Source organism: Hesperophylax consimilis, chromosome 27, assembly GCF_061612785.1.
Source record: "Hesperophylax consimilis isolate HC1 chromosome 27, BYU_Hcon_1.0, whole genome shotgun sequence".
In the NCBI taxonomy this organism is placed as follows: domain Eukaryota; kingdom Metazoa; phylum Arthropoda; class Insecta; order Trichoptera; family Limnephilidae; genus Hesperophylax; species Hesperophylax consimilis.
In genome coordinates this window covers 11590263-11612427 of record NC_142862.1, presented here as the reverse complement: position 1 = coordinate 11612427, position 22165 = coordinate 11590263, and the positions used below count along the sequence as shown (strand labels likewise).

Genomic DNA, 22165 nt, shown 5'->3' with positions numbered 1-22165 from the left:
TCTGATGTATATTGTAGGGAATTATTCTTCTCGAGATTCGAAAAAATGTTGTGAGGAATTATTCTTCTCGAGATTCGAAAAAATATTGTGGGGAATTCATTACTAAGCAATAGAGAATACCAGACCTATTCTCATTGTGTCTGAAATCTAGGGAACTAAAAATTTCGGGCGTACCATCACTGGGTAGCTACTAGAATAAACAACTACCGACAGGAATGACAGCTGCCATATTGTCACATTTTAAATTTAACGGCGGGCAACACGTGTTGGTGAAACGGAACCGTTGTGATTTGAATTGTAGCATCGAAGGTCGTCAAATTTAGTTCTTTGATCGTTCTTTATATCAATTTTTTACATAGTGTTCTCGTCGATTCCGTGTGTCTTTCGTTAATATAATTTACTATTGTTTCATACGGGTATCTTAAGTTTTCAAAATGTCTGAAAGTCAGCACAAGTCTAGGTTGGTCGCATTCAAATCCAAAGGACCACAGGTGATAATTTTTTTATTCAAATTTTTACTTACAATTTTCTTTTCAACATTAGGATGTAACCTAATTTTTGTGCATTATAATTGTTTCATTACTCGCTTTTCTAGTATATAGAAGTTGTATCTTTATTACGATTTGTTTTGGGGTACAATTTAAACACGCGGCTGGATAATATTCTTTGTTAAAACGAACCAAACAAAGATGAAATAAAATAGCTTGAAAAGTTATATTATTATAAAATGTTTAGTTAAATTTTAATATCTCAATGATTTTTTTATTTGGTTGGATCCTTTCTATCCATGGTGGTGGGTTCGAATCTAGTAAAGAGCAAGAGTAACATTATTTTCATTGGGTGGTCGGAAATTGGTCTTTAAATTCGGTCATCCATGTTTTCCCGACATTTAAACTTGGAGATTTCACCATTCTAACTTAGTTCTACGAAGATTGTTTACAAATAATAAGATATTTGCAGTGAACCTGCAATTCACATAATAATAGTCAATTGTGCAAGCAACAAGACATACAATACAGCTGACTTTTTTATATGAACAGTTGGGACACAAGACGGAGACAGCGGGTTTTTGGCATCCCCAATTGAATATGTTGCAAGGCTGAAGGAAGTGGGGAGGGGAAGAAAATGAGGAATAGGAAAATTTTTGCATTACCTGGCTATTCAGATTTGGTGTTAAAAATAACATTTCGATTTTATTTTCAACTCCACACTGAAGCGCCTGAGTGAGATGATTTCCCTGTCATCTTTGGGAATGCTGTGTGGAGGGTTTTCTGTAGGGTTGTAGTGTTGGCTATTTCTTATTGACCCCGAACCTTGGAACACCAGACCCTTTTCGAGGGACTAGATGGGTGAAATCAAAAATGAACTCTGGTGTTTCAAGCGCAAGCGATTCTGTTAAAAAATTTTGTGCACTTTCTCATGGCATATAGGTTTAAATCGCAAATCAAAAAATTCCAGCTAGGGCTAAATTTAATGGCACCAGCCCACAATCGGTTTGTCGGCAGGAAAAAATTCTTATCGCTGGGTACACTATGGTTTCTGGTTCTGTTACAGTAAATTAACTTACAAATCTAAATAGTGGTTATTTACCAATATGAGGGAAATACTAACAACATTATATGAGTATTTCTCAAAATAAATGTACGTAACGAAAATGTAGTTACGAAATAGTGTTACGAAATAGTCATAAGACGTAACTAAATAGTAAACATAAGGCTTGTTTACACAATGGCAAATTTTATTTTACTTTTTTTATTATTTATTCAATTTAATTAGTTGTCGTCTTTTTTAAATGTAAGTAATTATCCTTTACTTTTTTATTTATTGTACATACTACAAACGTACATAAACTCACGACCCAAATATTTGTATTTTGTTATACCAAAGGGGTTTAAAAAAAAACAAGGGAGTATAAATAAATGTTTTTAATCAAATTATCAGCTCCCAAATTGAAGTACCTAACACAATATTCAACAAATCTTAAGAAATTAAAGAACAGGAACTGTTTAAACTATTAAAAATTTAATAACATACAAGTATTTAGTTTGAATCACTATCCATTAGCGTTTTATAAATTTCTTCCTCATCTTTATAATAATTGAAATCTTTCCGAGACACATTTGGTCAGTTTTTCAGTCTTTGGTTTATCACTCCGCTTTGGCGCATGAATATAGTCATTTAGTGATAGAGATTTAGAGATAAGGCCCTTACAAACCACTTTCTTTTTTGTATATATATTTTCCAATTTTTCGTTTTTAAGATAGTCACTCCACATGGTTTATCTTTGATTTTGTTAGAATCTTCATTTTCACTATTCATATTTTCAATATCAGTGTTATTTTTTATGGCATTATTATTTCCTATTATAACATCTCCGATTTATTATATAATCCAGTTTCGATGGGAATAGCATCATTATTAGTCTTAGTTTGTTTATGCAATAATATTTTCAGAATATTCACTTGCCTTTTCATCCGATTACAGCACTGTCTTAAATTCTTATTTCGACTTTTTAATCGAGTATTTTCTTCAGTCAGCTTTTGTAGTCTTTCCTTTAGGATTTTTTTATTATTTTTTCTACGTTCAAATGTATTATTGTCTTGTGTCGTAGGATTAGCCTTTTTCTTTCTTTCAGCTCTTTTATCATTGGCTTGTCTCCACTTTGCCCGTAGCTCTTCGTTTTCTTCTTCTGTAAGAATTTCTTTTTTTTATTTTTGATATTATCTATAACTTTTGTAAAATGCTTAATTCGTATTTCCTCATATTCATTTGTATTTTCCTTTTTCAGTCTTTCTCTGTAAGCGTTTTGATTTTTGGCATTGGTTTTTGGGGGCATTCCTAAAAAAAAATTATGCTGTAGTTATGGTTTTATCAGAGTAAATAAAAATAAATTTATATTTAAATAAGCTTTTATAAAAACTTAAGGCACTTATAAATATTGTATAGAGCGCCTGTAGAACGGATAGTGTGTATGAGTGCCTCAAGCTTATTTAAAATAAAACCAGTATTGGACGGCTCAGCTTGATCTTCAAGTACTTGTCATTATGTATAATGCCATATAATCGCGATGATAAAACATACAAGTCCGACGACACCTGCTCTGCCATTGACCATCAGGAATTTCCAGCGCATCCTATGTATTACAACCTACCTACTTTTCAGCGCCATCAACAGATCTGCTCTATGGTATAATAATATTTATTTTTTTCCTATTATATCTAAATACATATGTATATTTGTGCATTGTGCATAATATATTACATTATTACTAAACTTACATAAGACTTTCATAAAAATGCTAGACACACTTACAATATACTTACTTTTCTTAATCACGTTGTAACTGTGTACACTCAGCTTTACATTGAACTTTTTCGTTACGTTACGAAATTCATAACAAACGTTACGAAATTGTAATAAGAATTTATGTTATAAAAAGTCAATGGTTTGATAAAATTTAAAAGTGTTAATATGTAAGATTAGCAATGTTCGTACCGCACATGTTACAAAAAGATGAGTAGAAAAAGACTTACCGTTTTGTGAAAAAAGGCTAAAATATTTTCTGTTACGAAATAGTGGTCCCACTAAAGAAACACGTTATTACTGATTTTAACAATTAATGTTATGGCGGAGAAGTCAGACCAACAATTAATCAGAAAGAGGCTAGTGTTGCCCATGTTAAATTTTACAAATGGGTTAAAAAATTACGGTGGAAGTACTAATAAAACGTAACTAAAGAGTAGTTACTAAAAAGTAAATGGTGATGTCTCATTTTGTTTTTTGTGCATAAATTATTAATTTATTATGAAACCCCATAGAAAATTACCTTTTCACAGAAACTACATTTAATTAAGACCCTAAAACTTACAAAAAATCACATATTATAACGTTATTATCGCATTTTATGAAGTATAAACAAATGAGGTGGGTAGGGTGGCAATTTCATTTTGTATGGAAGGTAAAAATCGATATTTTTAAAAAAATTAAAATATTTGCGAATTGATACGATTGTAATGTTTATTTTTCGATATTTTAAAGCCTAATATTTATTCTACAAAATGGTGCATATTTTTTTTGTATGATTAATTAAAAACATGTGAAATTTTTGAACTGTTTGTAGGCACACTTTATTTTTCCAAAATGTACACTTTTTTTGAGAAATACTCATATATACAGAAATAAATTCTTAAACAAGTATTTAAGTTGAAGAGTCATCATTGCAACTATTCGCACAAGTCAAACAAAGTGTCAATGACCTCTGAGACAATGTGTGAATGTGAGGAAATGAAAAATGCTAATATTCCATAGACATATGAATATTAGTAGACCTGCCCTAAGTGATTAAAAGCGTATTATTCCCCACTCCCCATACCGGTTCCATTGGAGCCGGCTGGGCTCGCGTATGGCTTCCCGTGAATCTTGAGAATGTGACGTCATCATTCTTGTTTGAACTAGCGTCGAGCTATGGTCGAGGCATTTTATGAAATAACACGGCAAAATAGTGGCTTATGCCATGAAAACTTGTAAAAATAGATGTGAAACAGAGAATAAACCCAATTGTCGTATTACATTCTATATGTAAGCATCATTTTAAGCTTATTCACATCGTATAATATGAATCAGTTGTAGAAACATTACTATCACATCGAGATACATCTGGTCGAATGTAGCGATTCTCAAGTGTGCGCATCGTTGTTACTGGGAAGTAAATTATGAACATTTATAAAAGTGTCTTAACTAAATACGTAATTTGGACTTCGCAAATTGTTCATAACGTGGCGAGTAATTTGCGCTCCCATGTAAAAATATCTATTCATTCAAAAGCAGATTTTACTTTAAGAACTAAATGGTGATATTATAATGCGAGATGCCTATATACTGTCAGATTGATTTATTGACGAATCACAGTCAGCTTTACCCCCTTCGTTCTTCAACAGTTGATTTTACCCCTCACCTTTAATTTCTAGTCTATATATTCATATGTCTGTGTAATATTCCAAAAAATAGCAATGTGCATAATACTAATACGTACTTACACAATTTCTCCTTTCTAATTATTTATGGTAATAATGAGATAATATATATTTTTTTGTTCTTATTAATTAGTTTAGGGATATGGCATCACATTTATGTGTACGTCATGCGTGAACCAATATATTTTTCTTAGTCAACTATAAATTCAGATCAGTCAGAACTTAAACATATATACATAAAAGATAAATTAACCTTCCAGCGGGCGCGTTGAGAAATTTCCCTTGAGCGGGCGCTTGTCGTAAATTTTACGTCATCAAGTTTTCTCCATGTAAGTGGTGTTTTCTCTATACAAATGTTAGGGAATTTTTTAAGGATATGAAAAATGATAATAGGCAATACGTAAAAAAAAAAATTGACTTTCTTAAAAAAAAAACGAAGCAACACTCTAAACATTTTAATATTTCAAAACAAAATTTGTTATCGACCTATTTAGTCATAATCAATATACCCATCCTTACAATTGTTACAAACCACCTCAACTGAAGAATGGTTCTTGCATGTAAAGGACTGGCAATTGCAACACTTCATTGATGCTGAGGATCTTTTCTTATCCAGTGCACATAACCGACAAACACCGCGTTTTGGAAAGCTTATGTTTTCTTCATCTGTCATCGGTTCAACTGCCCTATCGTAACTCACTTGAGAAAAACATTTATATCTTGCGGTAAATGTTTGACATTTGATTTGACTCCAGCATAGCTCGAAGCTCGATGCTTACAACTAAGTGGAAAGAGTGGGGGAAGCGATAAGGCGCGTCTGTCGTAAATTTTACGACAGCGCGCCCGCTGGAAGGTTAAATACATTATGTAGAAACCAGTGGCGGCTCGTGAATTTTGAGTGTACTAGAGTGCTAATATTACAAAAATGGCATCATTGCTATCACAGTAATTTTTTCCATACAAGTTAGATTTACGTCTAATTTTTAAACGAAATGTTATGTTTACAGACCGATAAATGTATATTTCTACCAGCGACTTTTAGGTGAACTACAGTGCTAATGTTACAAAAAATGGCAGTATTGATGTTGTTGTAGCTGAAAACGATTTTTTTTCTAAAATTCGATTTTTTGTATGAAGATTTTCAGGAAATTCGTGCGGCGCACGGCCATACTGAGTTTGCCAGAAAATCTTTCTACTACAAAAAAATAAAAAATAGTTTTCAGCTACAACAACATCAATACTGCCATTTTTTGTAACATTAGCACTGTAGTTCACCTAAAAGTCGCTGGTAGAAATATACATTTATCGGTCTGTAAACATAACATTTCGTTTAAAAATTAGACGTAAATCTAACTTGTATGGAAAAAATTACTGTGATAGAAAATATCTTTAACAAATTAGAAATGACAAAATATGTTCGCCACAATCATAAATGTGTTTGTAATATTATAATTCAATATACAAATAATTTTTTTTTTTTAAATAATGTGTTAAATTTCGATGTTTGTTATATGTTTATATTTGTACATTATTTATTAGAACACACAATGGTGTGACCTAACTCGAGATTAATAAATAAAAATCAACCCGGAAAAAGCATAGTTTTTTTTACTGTAATATGGGGGTATTTCACTATGTCGGGCTAAATATCTGACTAGCTAGCCGTTGGCTGGCCTTAAAGATCAGAATAACTTCGTTATTCAACGGCGACCGTTTCACCATTGTTGCCGAGCTTCCGGATAGGTAACACTCGAAATAGTCTGGCAACATCGCAAAATGTTTGCAGTTACCCCATCTACTGCCACGCCTGTCATGTTTTGCCGCAATGTCTATGGAATGCTAGCGTCTACGCCAATTGATCTGTGGTCAACGCCGTCATCCAGTTTCCCGCCATAGTCCGCACACCGCAAAGTGTGCATTTTTTTGGTTATGTTATGTTGACTATCAGGTCATTTTAGATAGATTCGTGTCGAATTAATACATTGTTTCTTATTTTGAACACAATCAAATAATTCAGGGTGGATCATACAGGGTGCGCCAGAGAAACTTACTTATTTGAAAAAATTCCCGACCGTTGAGTTGGGCAAGTAGAGGGGCGGGAGGGGGCGCATCTGGAGGAGGACGTCCCCAAGTTTGTTTCCCACTCTCGTCAGTTGCCATTATGCTGTGGTCTAGAGAGCAGCGGGCATGAATTTGCTGCGACAACATTTCCCCAACCGCCTCATCTCTCTCCGAGACGATCTCCCATGGCCGGCGCGCTCTCCGGATTTGACTCCATGTGATTTTTTTTATGGGGTTATTTGAAATCCCTTGTTTATGTCGATTGACCACGGACCATAGATCACCTGGAGAACAACATTCCTGATGCTATTGTCAATATTCCGATTGATATGCTGAGAAGAGTGGACGAAAACTTCAAAAAACGACTTAACCAGTGTATGCGCGATGAGGGTCGCCATTTAAAAGATGTAATTTTTAAGACAGTATGAAAAAAAACTTGGTACATTGCATTTTCAAATAAAAAAAGAATTACAACAATAACTACAGTGCTTTTGTTTTTATTAAACTTTCAAATAAGTAAGTTTCTCTGGTGCACCCTGTACAAGCATTCAAATTCATTCGAGCTCTTAAAACTCGCGGCCTTCGCATCGCCGCCCTTTCACCTGCTTCTGTAAATCAAAAACCTCGGTATCCATAATAATTCGCAACAAAATTTGACTCACTTCTCCGCTGTCAAACTCGGAATGTTTTGACGCCATCTTTGATTTGAGGAATAGCGCCTAACGTGAGGTTCGAGCACTGATTAGTCAAATCGAACTTTAACCCTAGCGTTAGCGTCATTCAGATATAGTGAAAATTCAGATATTCGAAAAAATGACTAATCCGCGGATTAGTGCTTAGTCAGAACATAATCAGAGATAGTGAAATACCCCCTATGTCTATTTTCAAAGATTTTTTTTTTGTTCGACTTGGTGGAACCTTCCTCCCCAGGGACTGTCTCTTAAACTGCTGTGAATTTTTAAAATGTCTTTTAAACCAGGGACTGGAGTGAACCGCGTTAAAACCTTGAATGCCGATTGGGCAAGACCGGCATTTATTTAGTATATTTAATTGTTATTCAATTTCAGAGATTGCATTGTCAATGATGGGATGCGGGAAGTGGGTTCATTTCTGCTTCCGTGTCCATACATTAGTCGCCCTTATGTGGAAATGACGTGATTAGTTCATTACATTCATTTTACTAACGGTGTTTTGTGGTAATATTTAGGATCTGCGCAGAAAGCGTGCCGAGCAGAGTGTGGCTCTGCGCAAGGCGGTGCGCGATGAGCAGCTGCAGAAGCGGCGCGCATACGGCTCCGGGGACGGCCCCCTAAGCCCTGAGGCGCCCCAGGACCCCACCAGCCCCAGCCCCGAGCGCTTGCCCCCCCTGGATGATATCGTCAAAGGTAATAACGTTATTACTGTAATGGTAGTAGGAGATTTTTAAGTAGGGGTAGTAGGGGCTCCAAATTGCAAATGGAATTTCAGGAAAGAATAATTCCCCACAAAATTTACAAAATAATATCGAATCGAATATGTCAAAATTTCCCTACATTTTTGTGCTTATTCCCCTTTCCCTGAAACGTATTTTTCACCCCTATATTGTATTGAAAAGCTCGATTTTCTGAAAAAACAAGCCAGATTTTTTAGAGCTCACTGCCTCAATTTAGAGCTAGATCTAGCTCTAAAGGAGCTGAGTTGGAAACACTGCTCGCCACCGCTATCACGGGTACTGACTGAGCTGACAGCTCATCGATCAAATGGTTGAATCATTTTTGAGAAAGTGACCCGATAGACCAAGGCTGCCCAACCCCAGGCCCGCGGGCTACATTGTGGCCCGTGAACGAATTATAAGTGGCCCGCGTGAACCATTTTCAAAAAACCCGCCAATTTGAAGTCGCGGGCCCGCGGTAAAACAAACAATGCAGCTTGCACGCGGTAACCAGTGTTGCCAACGAAGGCGATTTATCGCTATTTAGGCTACTCAAAACGAGAATCAGCGACGAAAAAATCTAACCTCTTGAACTTACTTTTTAAACAAAAAATACACCGGTTTTTTTGCGTCCGAAATGGAATCTTGTAGCCACCCCCCCCTTCCCATGGAATTCGAAAAATTGTTGTGGGGAATCACATATGATGATATGATATTATGATGTTTTTGGGTGTGCGGAATTTTTCTCAGCGAAGTTCTGTAACAACCCCCCCCCCCCATGGATTTCAAAATAAATATTTTGTGGGGAGCACTCATTTTGAATTTTTTTTGTGGGGAATTATGTTTTATAGTTCTCTAATAACACCCCCCCCCATGGAAATAGGAACCGTCAGCATTCAGTGGCCCGCCAGTGATTTTTAATCGTCAATTTCGCCCAACTGTTAAAAAGGTTGGGCAGCCTTGCGATAGACCATTGATGGTTTGTGATCGGGTTCGACCCAGGACTGGTCTATATATTAGCTGCTAACATTAAGATATGTGTTAACCCTTCCAGCGCTCAACAGCGAGCACCGCATCAAGCAGCTGGCCGGGGCGCGCGCCGCCAGGAAAACACTCTCCCGCGAGCAGAACCCCCCTATCGACCTACTGGTCAACGCCGGCTGTGTGCCACGCCTGGTGCAGCTTCTGCAGTTTGAGGACTGGTGAGCAAATTATTAACATTATTTGCTGTTGATATTTCATTTGATGTTTGGTGGCATTATAGACAATAGAAACTAGTAGTTCTGTGAACAGTAGACCTTTTGTCCAAAGAAGTGTCTAATTTTCTATTATTTAATAAATCAAAACCAACATTTCTTCTGAAATGGTAAGATTTGTAAGTAGATAATTACAAACCTACCTACTTAACCCTTCAGTATTTTCATCACTTTTGTACAGTTTTATATATACATTTTTTTTTAAATTTTCCGTAAAAACAAATGCTCTTTTTAGAAACTAGATTAAATTATCTTTTCGGTGTGTGCATTTAAAATAAACATTACTATTTCTAAAAAGTAAAATTTTAAATATCAAACGTGAATAATGTCAAAAACGCTAACCACATTTTTACTTCAATTTTTACTCCAATCATAGAAAAATTGAGAGAACTCGATGTTTGGAAAACACATTAATTTTGTTTAGGGAATTTGTGAGACAACTGTACCTTCACTTTTATCTCGTTCATATAATATAAGGAATAATTTTTAAGGTTAAACTGAATGTTACGATAGTGGCTCAAAATATGAAGTATTCATTTTGGCTATTTGTAGGATTTTATAATGGATTTCAGTATAAATATTTGAGGTAAACTGGAAAGAATTATTATTTCATTTTCTAACTTCACAAAAAATTAAGTATTTTCGCATGATAGAAAAAAAGATAAAATGCTTTTATAAAATTTGGACGCCCGGTCATATACGACCCTCAAACACTGGAGGGGTTAATTACGTAGTTACATTTTTATTTCAAAAAAGGAATTATACAATTTATCCAAAGAAACAACCATACCATAATATTAAAAATGTACGAAAAAGAAAGATTTGATAATAGAATTTTTACTGAAACATTAAAATGGCCACTATCGTGAAACGGAACTTACAAACAAATTTATAGACAGAAGAAATGCAAAATCGAGTTAAAACAGAAAAAAATCGAGTTAAACCAGGACTTCATTACGCAATGGAGTTATGGTCACCAAGCTACTTGAAAGTTGAGCGTTTGGTGTGTAGATTAAAAAGGTTATGAAAGATTATGTAGACTCGATTTCCAGAAGTATGGCTGACAATTTTATACCTGATTTATACTGGTTCATGGCCCATAACCCTTGTTTCTATTTTCTACGTGCAAATAGTAGACTATAAGATAGCTAGGATATTTAAAAAAAAAAAATTAGTCAAAATATTGTCACTTCTGATGTCACGTCTTATGAGCATGAACCCTTGTCAATCACCAGGGCTATGATGGGGGCTAAGGCAAGGAGGCGGAATATGTAAAAGCATTGAATAACCTTGATCATGTTGTCATGTCTGAAGGTGTTTGGAGAGTCCGCCAGCGGTTAGCAGGACGACAGGTCTCCGCGAAATTCGTATGAGTTAGCTCCGGGTAGAGATTCGTGGGAAGGAGTGCGCGAGGTGCCATCCTCAATTAATCAGCATCCATTGAACGTTTAACGGGACAATGATGCTCCATCTTTGCGTCACCCCGACAGCATGCTTGGTAATCCAGTGTAGTCTGCAAGGAATTACTCTTCAAAACACTCACAAATAAAAACCATTTTTAATCCAAATAACTGATAGTATATTTTAATCTCACCAAACAACAACACTCGAACAAAGAACAGGCCGATCTCACACAGGAGTCAAAACTTTTGTTTTATGTTTGGTTAGTCTACACGTAAAGGCTGTATCCTTCAACATTTCAATCTCACGGAACAACCACACTCGAACTAAGAACCGGCTGATCTCGCGCAGGAGTCAAAACGTCTCTTTTATGTTTTGTCAATTTACACGGAAAGACTCCGAAGGATCGGTTCATGGTATCCGCGTGATCTTTTTCATTATTTTCAATATCCATTTTTTCTCGCAAAATGCCACGCACACCGCGGAATCGTCCTCTCTTGTATTGTTCCCGATCTACCTACCCGCGTTATTTTTTTGCCCGCTCGTCCAACCGATCGCAGGGCAGACACCCGAAAAACTCTCAACAAAACAATAATCGGGCACTGCCCTGGCAATCCAAACTTGCATAATTCTTTAACGTTACAATATTTATGAAATAAAATGTCAATCAAAATATTGATGAAATGAAATGTAAATCAAAATATTGATGAAATGAAATGTCAATCAAAATATTGATGAAATGTTTCTTTTCCAGCACGGATCTGCAGTTTGAGTCAGCCTGGGCTCTCACCAACATTGCTTCAGGAACCTCCGAACAGACCACGGCTGTTGTAGAGGTAATACTAACTTTTATTAACTGTTTCCAAACTTTTTGTGTAAGAAAAACGAAAAACGTAAGATAAACCTTTAAAAAAAATTTTAACTTTTTCAAAAAAGTTGTTTATTTCTAATAATAAAAATGTTAGCGTTATTTCATCACCTTTCGAAAACAGTTTTTAGCTTTCGGATACATTCAGAAATATTCCATCTATTGCAAAGCGGAAATACTCCGACCTTCTGACAGAATATGCCTGAGGGGTTAATTGTCAGTTGTGTAAGACTTGGAATGCGTTTATTATAAAGGCCCTTGTTGTTTACCTTATGTATCTTTTAAAAACGAATTGGAATTTTATTTGCAATGTTCTTAAAATGAATAAGTGAGTGAATTAAATCGAATGTTAAACCTTTCAGGCTGAAGCGATTCCCCCGCTGGTCGCACTCATCTCCTCCACCAACCCGTCGGTGTGCGAGCAGTCCCTATGGGCGCTGGGCAACATAGCGGGCGAGGGCGCCTGGGCTCGCGACCGCGTGCTGGCGGCTGGGGCACTGCAGCCCCTCATGGTGGCGCTCCGGGCCCCCGGCGCTTCGCTGCAGCGCACGGCTGTCTGGGCCCTGTCCAACTTGTGCCGGAACAAGACCCCGCAGGTGGAGTTCAGCAAGGTTTCCCCCGCGCTGCCGGTGCTCACCTCGCTGCTGAGCAGCCAGGATAAGGATGTTCTAGGTTGGTATATCCTATAGTGCACTTCTGCAGACAGAGGCCGATCGGGTATTAATAATGTGGTTTCATGACAAAACCGAACAGTGAAAAAACAGCATTCAAAAATGTGAAGAAAATAACAAACAACTAACCCGACATCTTTCATAATTTTTATTTATTTTGTCACTGTTCTGTTTGATCGTTTTATCGAAAGGTGCGTATCAACACGCGAGCCAAACTGCTGAGTTTGACTTATGTAATGTAGATTGTGTCTTTTTCTATATTGAAATTATTGTTTATAACCTCTATTTTAAAAATTTTACGTCTTACTAATAAGATTCTTACATGCCCGTTCTACGTTGGTGTGGTAAAGCCTGCCTCGAGCCTGGTTTAAGACTGTTTTAACCAAATGACATGGTAATAAGTCAAGTTTTCACCGTTCTGACCTTATGCACCGTGTAATATTTACACAACATTTTTTTTAGTAAGGCTGCTATTGTTTAAAAAAGAAATCAAATAATTAAATCCTTAAAGAGATTTCTCAAACACTAGCTAGTTAGATATATTTTTATGTTGAATATATTGTTTGATGTTCCAAAGCCGTTTTTATCTGTTTTGTCTTTACCGTTCATTCTTGGAAGTACAGAATTTTGAGGACTTAAAGATAGTCAAGCTCCTAATACAGTTCTTTAGTTATACAACCTCGTTAGGGACTAATTACTAACCTCAGTACTCCCTCGTTATTTCTATAAATTGTTCTGGAATATAACATAATCTGTCTGTTTGGTCGTATAGCGGACACGTGCTGGGCGCTCTCGTATCTGACGGACGGGCCCAACGAGCGCATCGAGGCGGTGCAGCAGGCGGGGGTCCTGACAGCGCTAGTGCCTCTGCTGGGGCATCCCGCCCCTGCTGTGCAGACTCCTGCGCTGAGGGCACTGGGCAACATGGTCACTGGCAGCGATGTGCAGGTAGAGTCCCCATATCACTGCCAGTAATGTCATCTGTTTGTTTGTCTGGTGGTATAGCCGATACTGTGCCCATATTGTATATGTATCTGTTTGTTTGGTGGTATAACCGGCACTGCCAGCGATGTGCAAGTTCTATGTCTCCACCAGAGGAGAGACGTATTTATTGTACCCAGTAAAAGTACCAGTTAAATTCATGCCGTACTTTGTACTTGCGACAAATTTTTAAAACACCTCCTAGTACATAATTGTAAATATCACAGGCCTTGAAGTACTTACTTTAAAATACTACTGGCTTCTCACTCTGGTCTGTTAGAAAGTTGTGTGGGGAAAAGGAACAAAGAAGTATTTCTTTAGTGGAGTGTAATGGAAGTACTCTTGACACTCCGGATTAACTCCATGGAAGAGGGAAAGAGATATATTTTGTCGGTTGCCTTGATGCGATGCACTGTAAAATACTACCCTTTCACTCGGTCCTATTAGAAAGGTGTACGAGGAAAAAGGATAGTAACGCGTATTCAGCCTACGGTAGTACACGTAATTTACGTAGAAGTTTCAGTTCAATCGCATTATCTGTTGAATACGTTTTAGTTTAGCTCGCTACAGACTGTTTAAAATATTTACTCAAGTATTTTTACCAGGTATTTTTTTGTACCTGTACTCACTGTACTCAGTAACGAAAAGTACTCACAGGACCCACTTCTAGTCTCCACATTAATGATTGTGTATTTATATGTTATATTTTGTGTTTCCCAGACTGACCGAGTCCTGGAGAGTGGAGCCCTGCCGATGCTGCGCAAGCTCTTGCAGTCACCGCGCGGCGCTATTGTGAAGGAATCTGCGTGGGCGGCCTGCAACATTCTGGCGGGCACGGCACCGCAGATCCAGGCTTTTGTGGACGCAGACATGCTGCCCACCCTGGTCAAGGTCTTGTCACACTCCGAACCCAGGTGATTATACGATTAAGGGTTCTTTTTTATGAATTATTTATACATTTATTTTATTATTGTTGGTAAAAAAAATCTCACGCATTAGTAGTTTAATTTACATTCTGCTCTCCTGTAGCACACTTCTAGTTAAAAAGAGAATTCGAAAATTTTTGATTTTTTAGTAAAAATGCTTTACGAACTTTTGAAGCAATTATATCCACCGACCCAATGATGTTGGATGTAAAAATTGATAACTTTGCATTAGATCCCAAATTAATAAATTAGGTTTTAATTTTAAGAAATGCGCCATAATGTGCCATACTATTGTGATTTATTTCAACTATAGGATGTCCCAATGTTCTCTTAAACACATTTCTGAATGGAAAGATCTGGGAATAACCTTTGACCCACACTTAACATCTCACGTTCATATTGAAACGATATGCAGCAGGGCTTTGAGAATGCTTGGATTTATGCTATGTAACTCCAGGCATCTCTGCAGCTCTGCCGTGGTTCGCTTGCTATATTTTAGCTTAGTACGTAGTATTTTGGAAAGTGGCTCAATAATATGGGGACCAGGGGATGCTACGTACACTTCAATGGTGGAGGAAGTACAAAAGAAGTTTCTACGTTATCTTTATCTTAGAGACTTCAGGTACTATCCCTATTTATACCCATCAGCCTTCATTTCCGGAATGCTGGGTATTGATAGTCTTGTCAACAGGCGGAAAGCTGCGTTGCTGATGATGGCCTATAACTTGTTGAACGGTCACATCAACAATCCAGAAATTAAGAATAAAATTTTATAACTAACTTATTAGCAATGCCTCTCGGAAGAATGATAGTCCTTCTAAACTCACTAGCCTCTGACATCGACCACCTGACATTCCACCTGAGCATTAATAAATTTAAATCGCTAATTAGGCAATTACGATTTTGTATTTGTATAATGTATCTTTGTTATTGGAATTTTTTATTCTGTAAATATGCATTTAAAATATAAATACAAATAAATAAATAAATAATAAAGAACATGAGTGAAAAATATTATAGCTTAAAAACATGTATTCATATAGATCAACAAACGCTGATTCTGAATATATAAAAAAAATATGTCTGTTAAAAATATGTATCTTTCCAATAATCTAATTATGATCTAATCTAATAATGCCTAATTATGGAAAACCAATCAAAATTGTGGATCATGACAAAAACTCAATGTACAAACTTTGGCAAAAATGCCCCTTTCAGCCGTTTAAGAATACTCTCTCCACAACAATAATCTTCCATTTGTTGTCTTATACAGATGTCAGCGAGAGGCCGCGTGGGCCATCACCAACATGACCCTGGAGGCGAGTACCCCGCAGCTGGGCAGCCTGCTGAACGCGGGGGCCCTGAAGCCCTACCTGGCCCTGCTCGATGGCCCCGATACCAGGACCACGCTGGTGGTGCTTGATGGGCTTGCCAACTTGCTCAAGGTATGGTGTGCCACCTGCTTGGCAACTACATCATTATTTTTTTTAAATATTTGGAGAGACTTTGGGGCTTTTTGTGTCCTTTTGTACACAGAACACTGACAGCAGTAGAGTATTCTTGTGTACTTTACGGCACAAACTGATAGGGACTCATAAAAGTCATTCTACTTTCTTTTGTATCACTGTAGATTTATGATTTAAGTAACGTTAGAAAGTGGCAACACCTTGCTTATCTTGTATATAAATGTTCACCATAGACACTTTCTGTGTTCATTGTTTCATTTGCGAAAGATTTGTCAAATTTTGTTTTATGAAACGAAAACAAAGTGACGTGACAATAACCTTTACAATAATATGTGATTAAAATTTTTTTATTTTCGTATAAAGTTTTATATTTACAGTTTACGAGAACAAAAAAACTGTAAAAATATTCCTCCGAAGTAATTTTTTAATTGCATATGTCTGTTTGTAGTATTATAATCTAAAAGAGTCTCTCATCCTCTTTCAAAAACAGTATTTCATTTTGGTATATGTTCAAAAACAGCGAATCTACTGGCCAATTAATGTCGAACAGGAATATATTTCTAAATTATAAATCTGACAAATCTTTTGAGGTAACCCGTTGAAAAAATCTCAAAAGACCACAATCTCAACAGACACATATTACTGTTGAAGGTTAAAAAAAAACCAAAGCACATAATCGGTACCGAGTAGAATGCAGTAATAGAAAACTAAAGTTTATATTTGTATTGCAGAGGGCTGAGATGCTAGGAGAGTTAGAGACGCTGTGCATGACCATCGAGGAGGACGGAAACCTGGACAAGCTGGAGAGTCTACAGCATCATCAGAATGAAGAGGTAATAATAACCTAACCGTCTAATGCCAGTAAAAGTGCAACATGTTCTTTGTACTTAGTTCTTAATTTTACCACCATCGCTTGTCTCGAATTTCAACACTATTTTTTTCTTATTGAACAATTGAAAACATGCAATAATAAAAGTATAATATAAATAAGTACAGTGAAATTCTCTTAAGAAGTTTTCCAAGAGTCCGGATGAAAAAAACTTCTGCCGAACTTGTAAAACCTCTTAAATGGGATGCAGACAATAATAACAATGTCATAAATTTTAAGACTTGGGCAAAAAGGGACATTTTCAGGTATATTCTGCTTTTTCATGTGAGTACCGTACAAGAGTTCCAACTGCTCCCAATTTCACCAGAAGTAAGGAAAAGTCGGCTTCCTACACACTATTGATTTATCTCTTCAATGGTTCTGAAGATACAGAGAAACTGCTATAAGGTTTGCCAAGGAATCCGAATTTTCTATTAGAAAACCATATAAGCCACTTTTTAATTGCAGCCTTTAAGGAACTGAAAAATGAAAAATTTTAGCTTGAAATTTCTTATGAAGGTTTCACTGTATATGTCTCCCTCGTCTCCCACCCGGCATGCCGCTTGAACTCCCGAAAGCCCTTCTGGGCGGAAGGAGAGAGGCTCCTCCGATTACTTCTCACCCCAGAAGATAGGTGGAAACTTGAGTGGCAAACGGCCAATCTCATACAGGACCCCACTGAGAGACAGCCTGGGTTCTCATTGCCTTACAAAACCTGGTCCGCCATCAATAGGTTAAGGTGCTCCCATAGCCGCTGTGCCCACATGATGCACAGATGGGCCTTAAAGAGTCGGTGATGTGTGAATGTGGTGCAGTGCAGACCACCGAACATGTGGTCAACGAATGCCCGCTCCATTCATTCCCCGGCGGGATTGATGAGGTCCACATGGCGACGCCTGAGGCCCTAGACTGGCTCGCAGACCTAGATGTCCCCCTCTGACCCCTCCCCCACCATACGAAAGAAGAAGAAGACTGTATATGTGATTCCATTTCTTTTCATTTTATCCTAATACCTTATTTTGTTTCCAGATCTACGCCAAGACCCTTCGCATTTTGGACGTGTTCTTCTCAGAGGACGAGGGACGAGATGGGGCAGTGGCTCCCCAGGAGTCCAACGGGGAGTTCCAGTTCGGGACCGGCTCTGGCCACATCGGGGGCTTCTGAACTCTGGCCATTAATGGGCCCTAGACTGTTATACAATAGTAAATAAGATAGATAATGCCAAGTAATTCTTTCAAATAAGCCCAAGGTGTCGCAATGACAGTGAAACCCTATTATAAGGTTTTTTCGTGGGATCAGAAAACCTTATGATATGTGGTTAAATATGGATTTTTTTTGTGTTTATTTTAGTTTCAAGGGTGTTATACAAGACTGGAAACCTGAATGTGGGTTTCACTGTGATTCTTTCAGTCAAATTTGTAAGCCCAAGGTGTCACAATTACCGTGTACCTCTCTTATAAAGTTTTTCAAAAAATACATCTTATGTTGGTTAAATTAGGACATTTAAATCAATGTAAGTTTTCAAGGGAGCGAAAAAAAAAAACTTAGGTGGGAAATGTTAAAAGAGAGTTTTGGTGTAGTGGCCTTTATCTGTATTACTTTTAAAATTGGGTGTCACAATTGTGTCGTAAAGTTTGTAAGGCAGTGTCACATTGGGCTCATATTGAAAATGTCATATTTATAGGCTTCTAGGCGTTAATAAATCCAATAAATTAAATGGTGCTAGTGTAAAAAGTCGTTAAACTACAATGAGCCAGTTTTGAGATAATCCTAATTAGATTTGTCCGGACAGTACGTTGCTAGCGAATGAGCCAGTTTTGTGATAATCCTAATTAGATTTGTCCGGACAGTACGTTGCTAGCGAATGAGCCAGTTTTGTGATAATCCTAATTAGATTTGTCCGGACAGTACGTTGCTAGCGAATGAGCCAGTTTTGTGATAATCCTAATTAGATTTGTCCGGACAGTACGTTGCTAGCGAATGAGCCAGTTTTGTGATAATCCTAATTAGATTTGTCCGGACAGTACGTTGCTAGCGAATGAGCCAGTTTTGTGATAATCCTAATTAGATTTGTCCGGACAGTACGTTGCTAGCGAATGAGCCAGTTTTGTGATAATCCTAATTAGATTTGTCCGGACAGTACGTTGCTAGCGAATGAGCCAGTTTTGTGATAATCCTAATTAGATTTGTCCGGACAGTACGTTGCTAGCGAATGAGCCAGTTTTGTGATAATCCTAATTAGATTTGTCCGGACAGTACGTTGCTAGCGAATGAGCCAGTTTTGTGATAATCCTAATTAGATTTGTCCGGACAGTACGTTGCTAGCGAATGAGCCAGTTTTGTGATAATCCTAATTAGATTTGTCCGGACAGTACGTTGCTAGCGAATGAGCCAGTTTTGTGATAATCCTAATTAGATTTGTCCGGACAGTACGTTGCTAGCGAATGAGCCAGTTTTGTGATAATCCTAATTAGATTTGTCCGGACAGTACGTTGCTAGCGAATGAGCCATTTCTAAACTACCAAATAAATAATTTTGCAGTCAAAAGGGCTAAATAAAGTGTATGAAATCAATTGTGATAACATTTTGGGTATTTCTATTAATGTTCAACTTATTGCTTGTCCCCTTTTCGGGCACATCAACACGCCCACAACACGCTTCTATCAGTTTATCTGGGTGAAAATTAATAAAGCGGAATTCAGGTTTTTCCATAAAAAACCTTATAAGAGGGTTACACTGTTATACATAATTGTGTTTTACCAACTTTTTACAATACACCCCTCAATTATTAGTTCTATATCTACTATAAATAATCACTACTGTTAAATTACTTTTATTTTAGTTCGTAAGCTGGATAGGGCTTTCTCATTCCTCAAAAGGCCTCTTCTGAACTATCTCACACTGTTCAATACATTTGGTAGTTTATATCCTATCTATCCATTCCTAAAATGTTTCATTCCCAAAGTTTTGTAACACAAAAGTTGCAAAAAATAATAATGTTTAGTATACAATTTTATATTGTTCAACGTGGAACGCAAATGTTTAAATTTTTCCAATTCAGTGATTTAACGCCATGAGTATATTTATCCACAGATTGCTGAATTTTTATTAAAAAGTTTGTATTTTTTAATATAATGTAACTGCTTCAAATGACAATACCCTATGAGTTGTGATCTTTTCAATCCTGAACAATTTGTTTAGTTATATTTGCGGTATTGCATATTATGTTCTTCATTTCCCAACATTCACCCCTTTTAATACTCACCCCTTTTAATACTCACCCCTTTATACTCATGGAATATAAGTTTGTTCAATCAATGAATTAAATGGATGAAAATCTCAACATGTAAAACTTTATTATTTTTTATTGTTAGATATTTTTAAGTGCCTCAAAAAGCATAAGTAAACTTTATAAATCATATTTTGTCCTTGATGTTTTATAAAAAAATGTGATACAAGTCAAGTTGGAGTAATAAATAAGTTTTTCATAATTTATTGTTTTTTGTTGTAAATCTAACCGTTCTGATGCTGTCCAGAAAGTCTATTACTGAAAGAATCGAGGATACCTTGTAACGAAAGGGGTAATGTAACAGATGGAAAATAAGTACCCCATTATAGTTAATATTTTAATAGAGCAAGACCTGCCTTATGACTGGCAACACTTATTAGCAGCTGTTCCGATTGTTGGTCGGATAATGAGACTGCGGGAGCAAGCAGCATTCGAGGGACAGTCATTGCAATAACTCGGATGGGATTAGCTCGACGGGTTGGCGATCGGCACAAGTACGGGAGGTTTTCATCATGCACTGATCTTATATTAATTCTCTTAAATTGGTTTATGATAAATATAAATTTGTTTCCTACTATGTATGAGTATGAAACTGCGTCCATTTTTAGTTCATAGCATTATGTAATTTGCAGTATTAGTTATCATAATGTTCTACCTATGTTTTACATTAAATCACTATGACTTGCTTTTTACAATCAACCCGCTAATTCTTCTTCGAGAATAATGACGCTCTGAGATTCCTTTTTTGTTTTAATTTAGTCTCGTGCCGGAGTATTTATAATTTCTGAATCAAAACATTAGACTAGTTGAATAACCCCATTCATTACACTTTAATTCTTAACACAATATTATTTACATACAGCAACCTAAATGGTTACACTTGTCTCTCAACGTGGTTTTAAAAGATGCATAATATTTAATTCTTACATTAGCGTCCAACGTGTTATGCCATATTATTTTAAATCATTACATTTGGCGCACTACGTGGTTTTTGCCATAATCAATTGTTATCATTACAACCTCTGGTGGTCAAGTATTTACTATAATCGATTGTTCTTATTACAAACTCTGGTGGTCAAGTATTTACTATAATCAATTGTTATCATAACAACCTCTAGTGGTTAAGTATTTACTATAATCAATTATTATTATTACACTCTATGCCTTCCTAAAAACGATACCGCAATCTTCACTACTCTTAAGCAATGCAGCTGGTCTGAACTCGACTAGGCGCAATCGATTTGCCTTTAAACTCGAGTTCAGACCAGCTGCATATCTTAAAAGTAATGTAGATTGCGGTAACATATTTAGTAGGCGCAAGGGAATTGCGCCTTTAAACTCGAGTTCAGACCAGCTGCATTGCTTCAGAGTAGTGTAGATTGCTTGATAGTGTTTTACTAGGTGCAAGTCGATAGCGCCTTTAAACTCGAGTTCAGACCAGCTGCATTGCTTCAGAGTAGTGTAGATTGCTTGATAGTGTTTTACTAGGTGCAAGTCGATAGCGCCTTTAAACTCGAGTTCAGACCAGCTGCATTGCTTCAGAGTAGTGTAGATTGATAGTGTTTTACTAGGCGCAAGTCGATAGCGCCTTTAAACTCGAGTTCAGACCAGCTGCATTGCTTCAGAGTAGTGTAGATTGCTTGATAGTGTTTTACTAGGTGCAAGTCGATAGCGCCTTTAAACTCGAGTTCAGACCAGCTGCATTGCTTCAGAGTAGTGTAGATTGCGGGATAGTGTTTTACTAGGCGCAAGTTGATAGCGCCTTTACACTCGAGTTCAGACCAGCTGCATTGCTTCAGAGTAGTGTAGATTGCGGGATAGTGTTTTACTAGGCGCAAGTCGATAGCGCCTTTAAACTCGAGTTCAGACCAGCTGCATTGCTTCAGAGTAGTGTAGATTGATAGTGTTTTAGTAGGCGCAAGTCGATAGCGCCTTTAAACTCTAGTTCAGACCAGCTGCATTGCTTCAGAGTAGTGTAGATTGCGGGATAGTGT

General features: G+C 36.9%; 1 protein-coding gene across 1 annotated transcript; it reads left to right on the top strand.

Moving 5' to 3' along the window:
• The first annotated feature begins 283 nt into the window (after positions 1-283).
• LOC149410580 (uncharacterized) lies at positions 284-20373 on the top strand. The gene is made up of 10 exons (XM_089647829.1): positions 284-491; positions 8242-8419; positions 9500-9647; positions 11857-11938; positions 12333-12642; positions 13414-13589; positions 14343-14536; positions 15822-15993; positions 16746-16847; positions 17912-20373. Exons 1-10 carry the CDS (start codon positions 435-437, stop codon positions 18044-18046), a joined length of 1554 nt encoding a protein of 517 aa, XP_089503955.1. The 5' UTR covers positions 284-434; the 3' UTR covers positions 18047-20373.
• Positions 20374-22165: the final 1792 nt, after the last annotated feature.

Coding starts and splice junctions, on each gene's coding strand:
- LOC149410580 (XM_089647829.1), top strand. CDS start 435: ATGTCTGAAAGTCAGCACAAGTCTAGGTTGGTCGCATTCAAATCCAAA. Junction 8,420..9,499: donor CCTGGATGATATCGTCAAAG/GTAATAACGTTA, acceptor TAACCCTTCCAG/CGCTCAACAGCGAGCACCGC. Junction 14,537..15,821: donor TTGTCACACTCCGAACCCAG/GTGATTATACGA, acceptor TGTCTTATACAG/ATGTCAGCGAGAGGCCGCGT.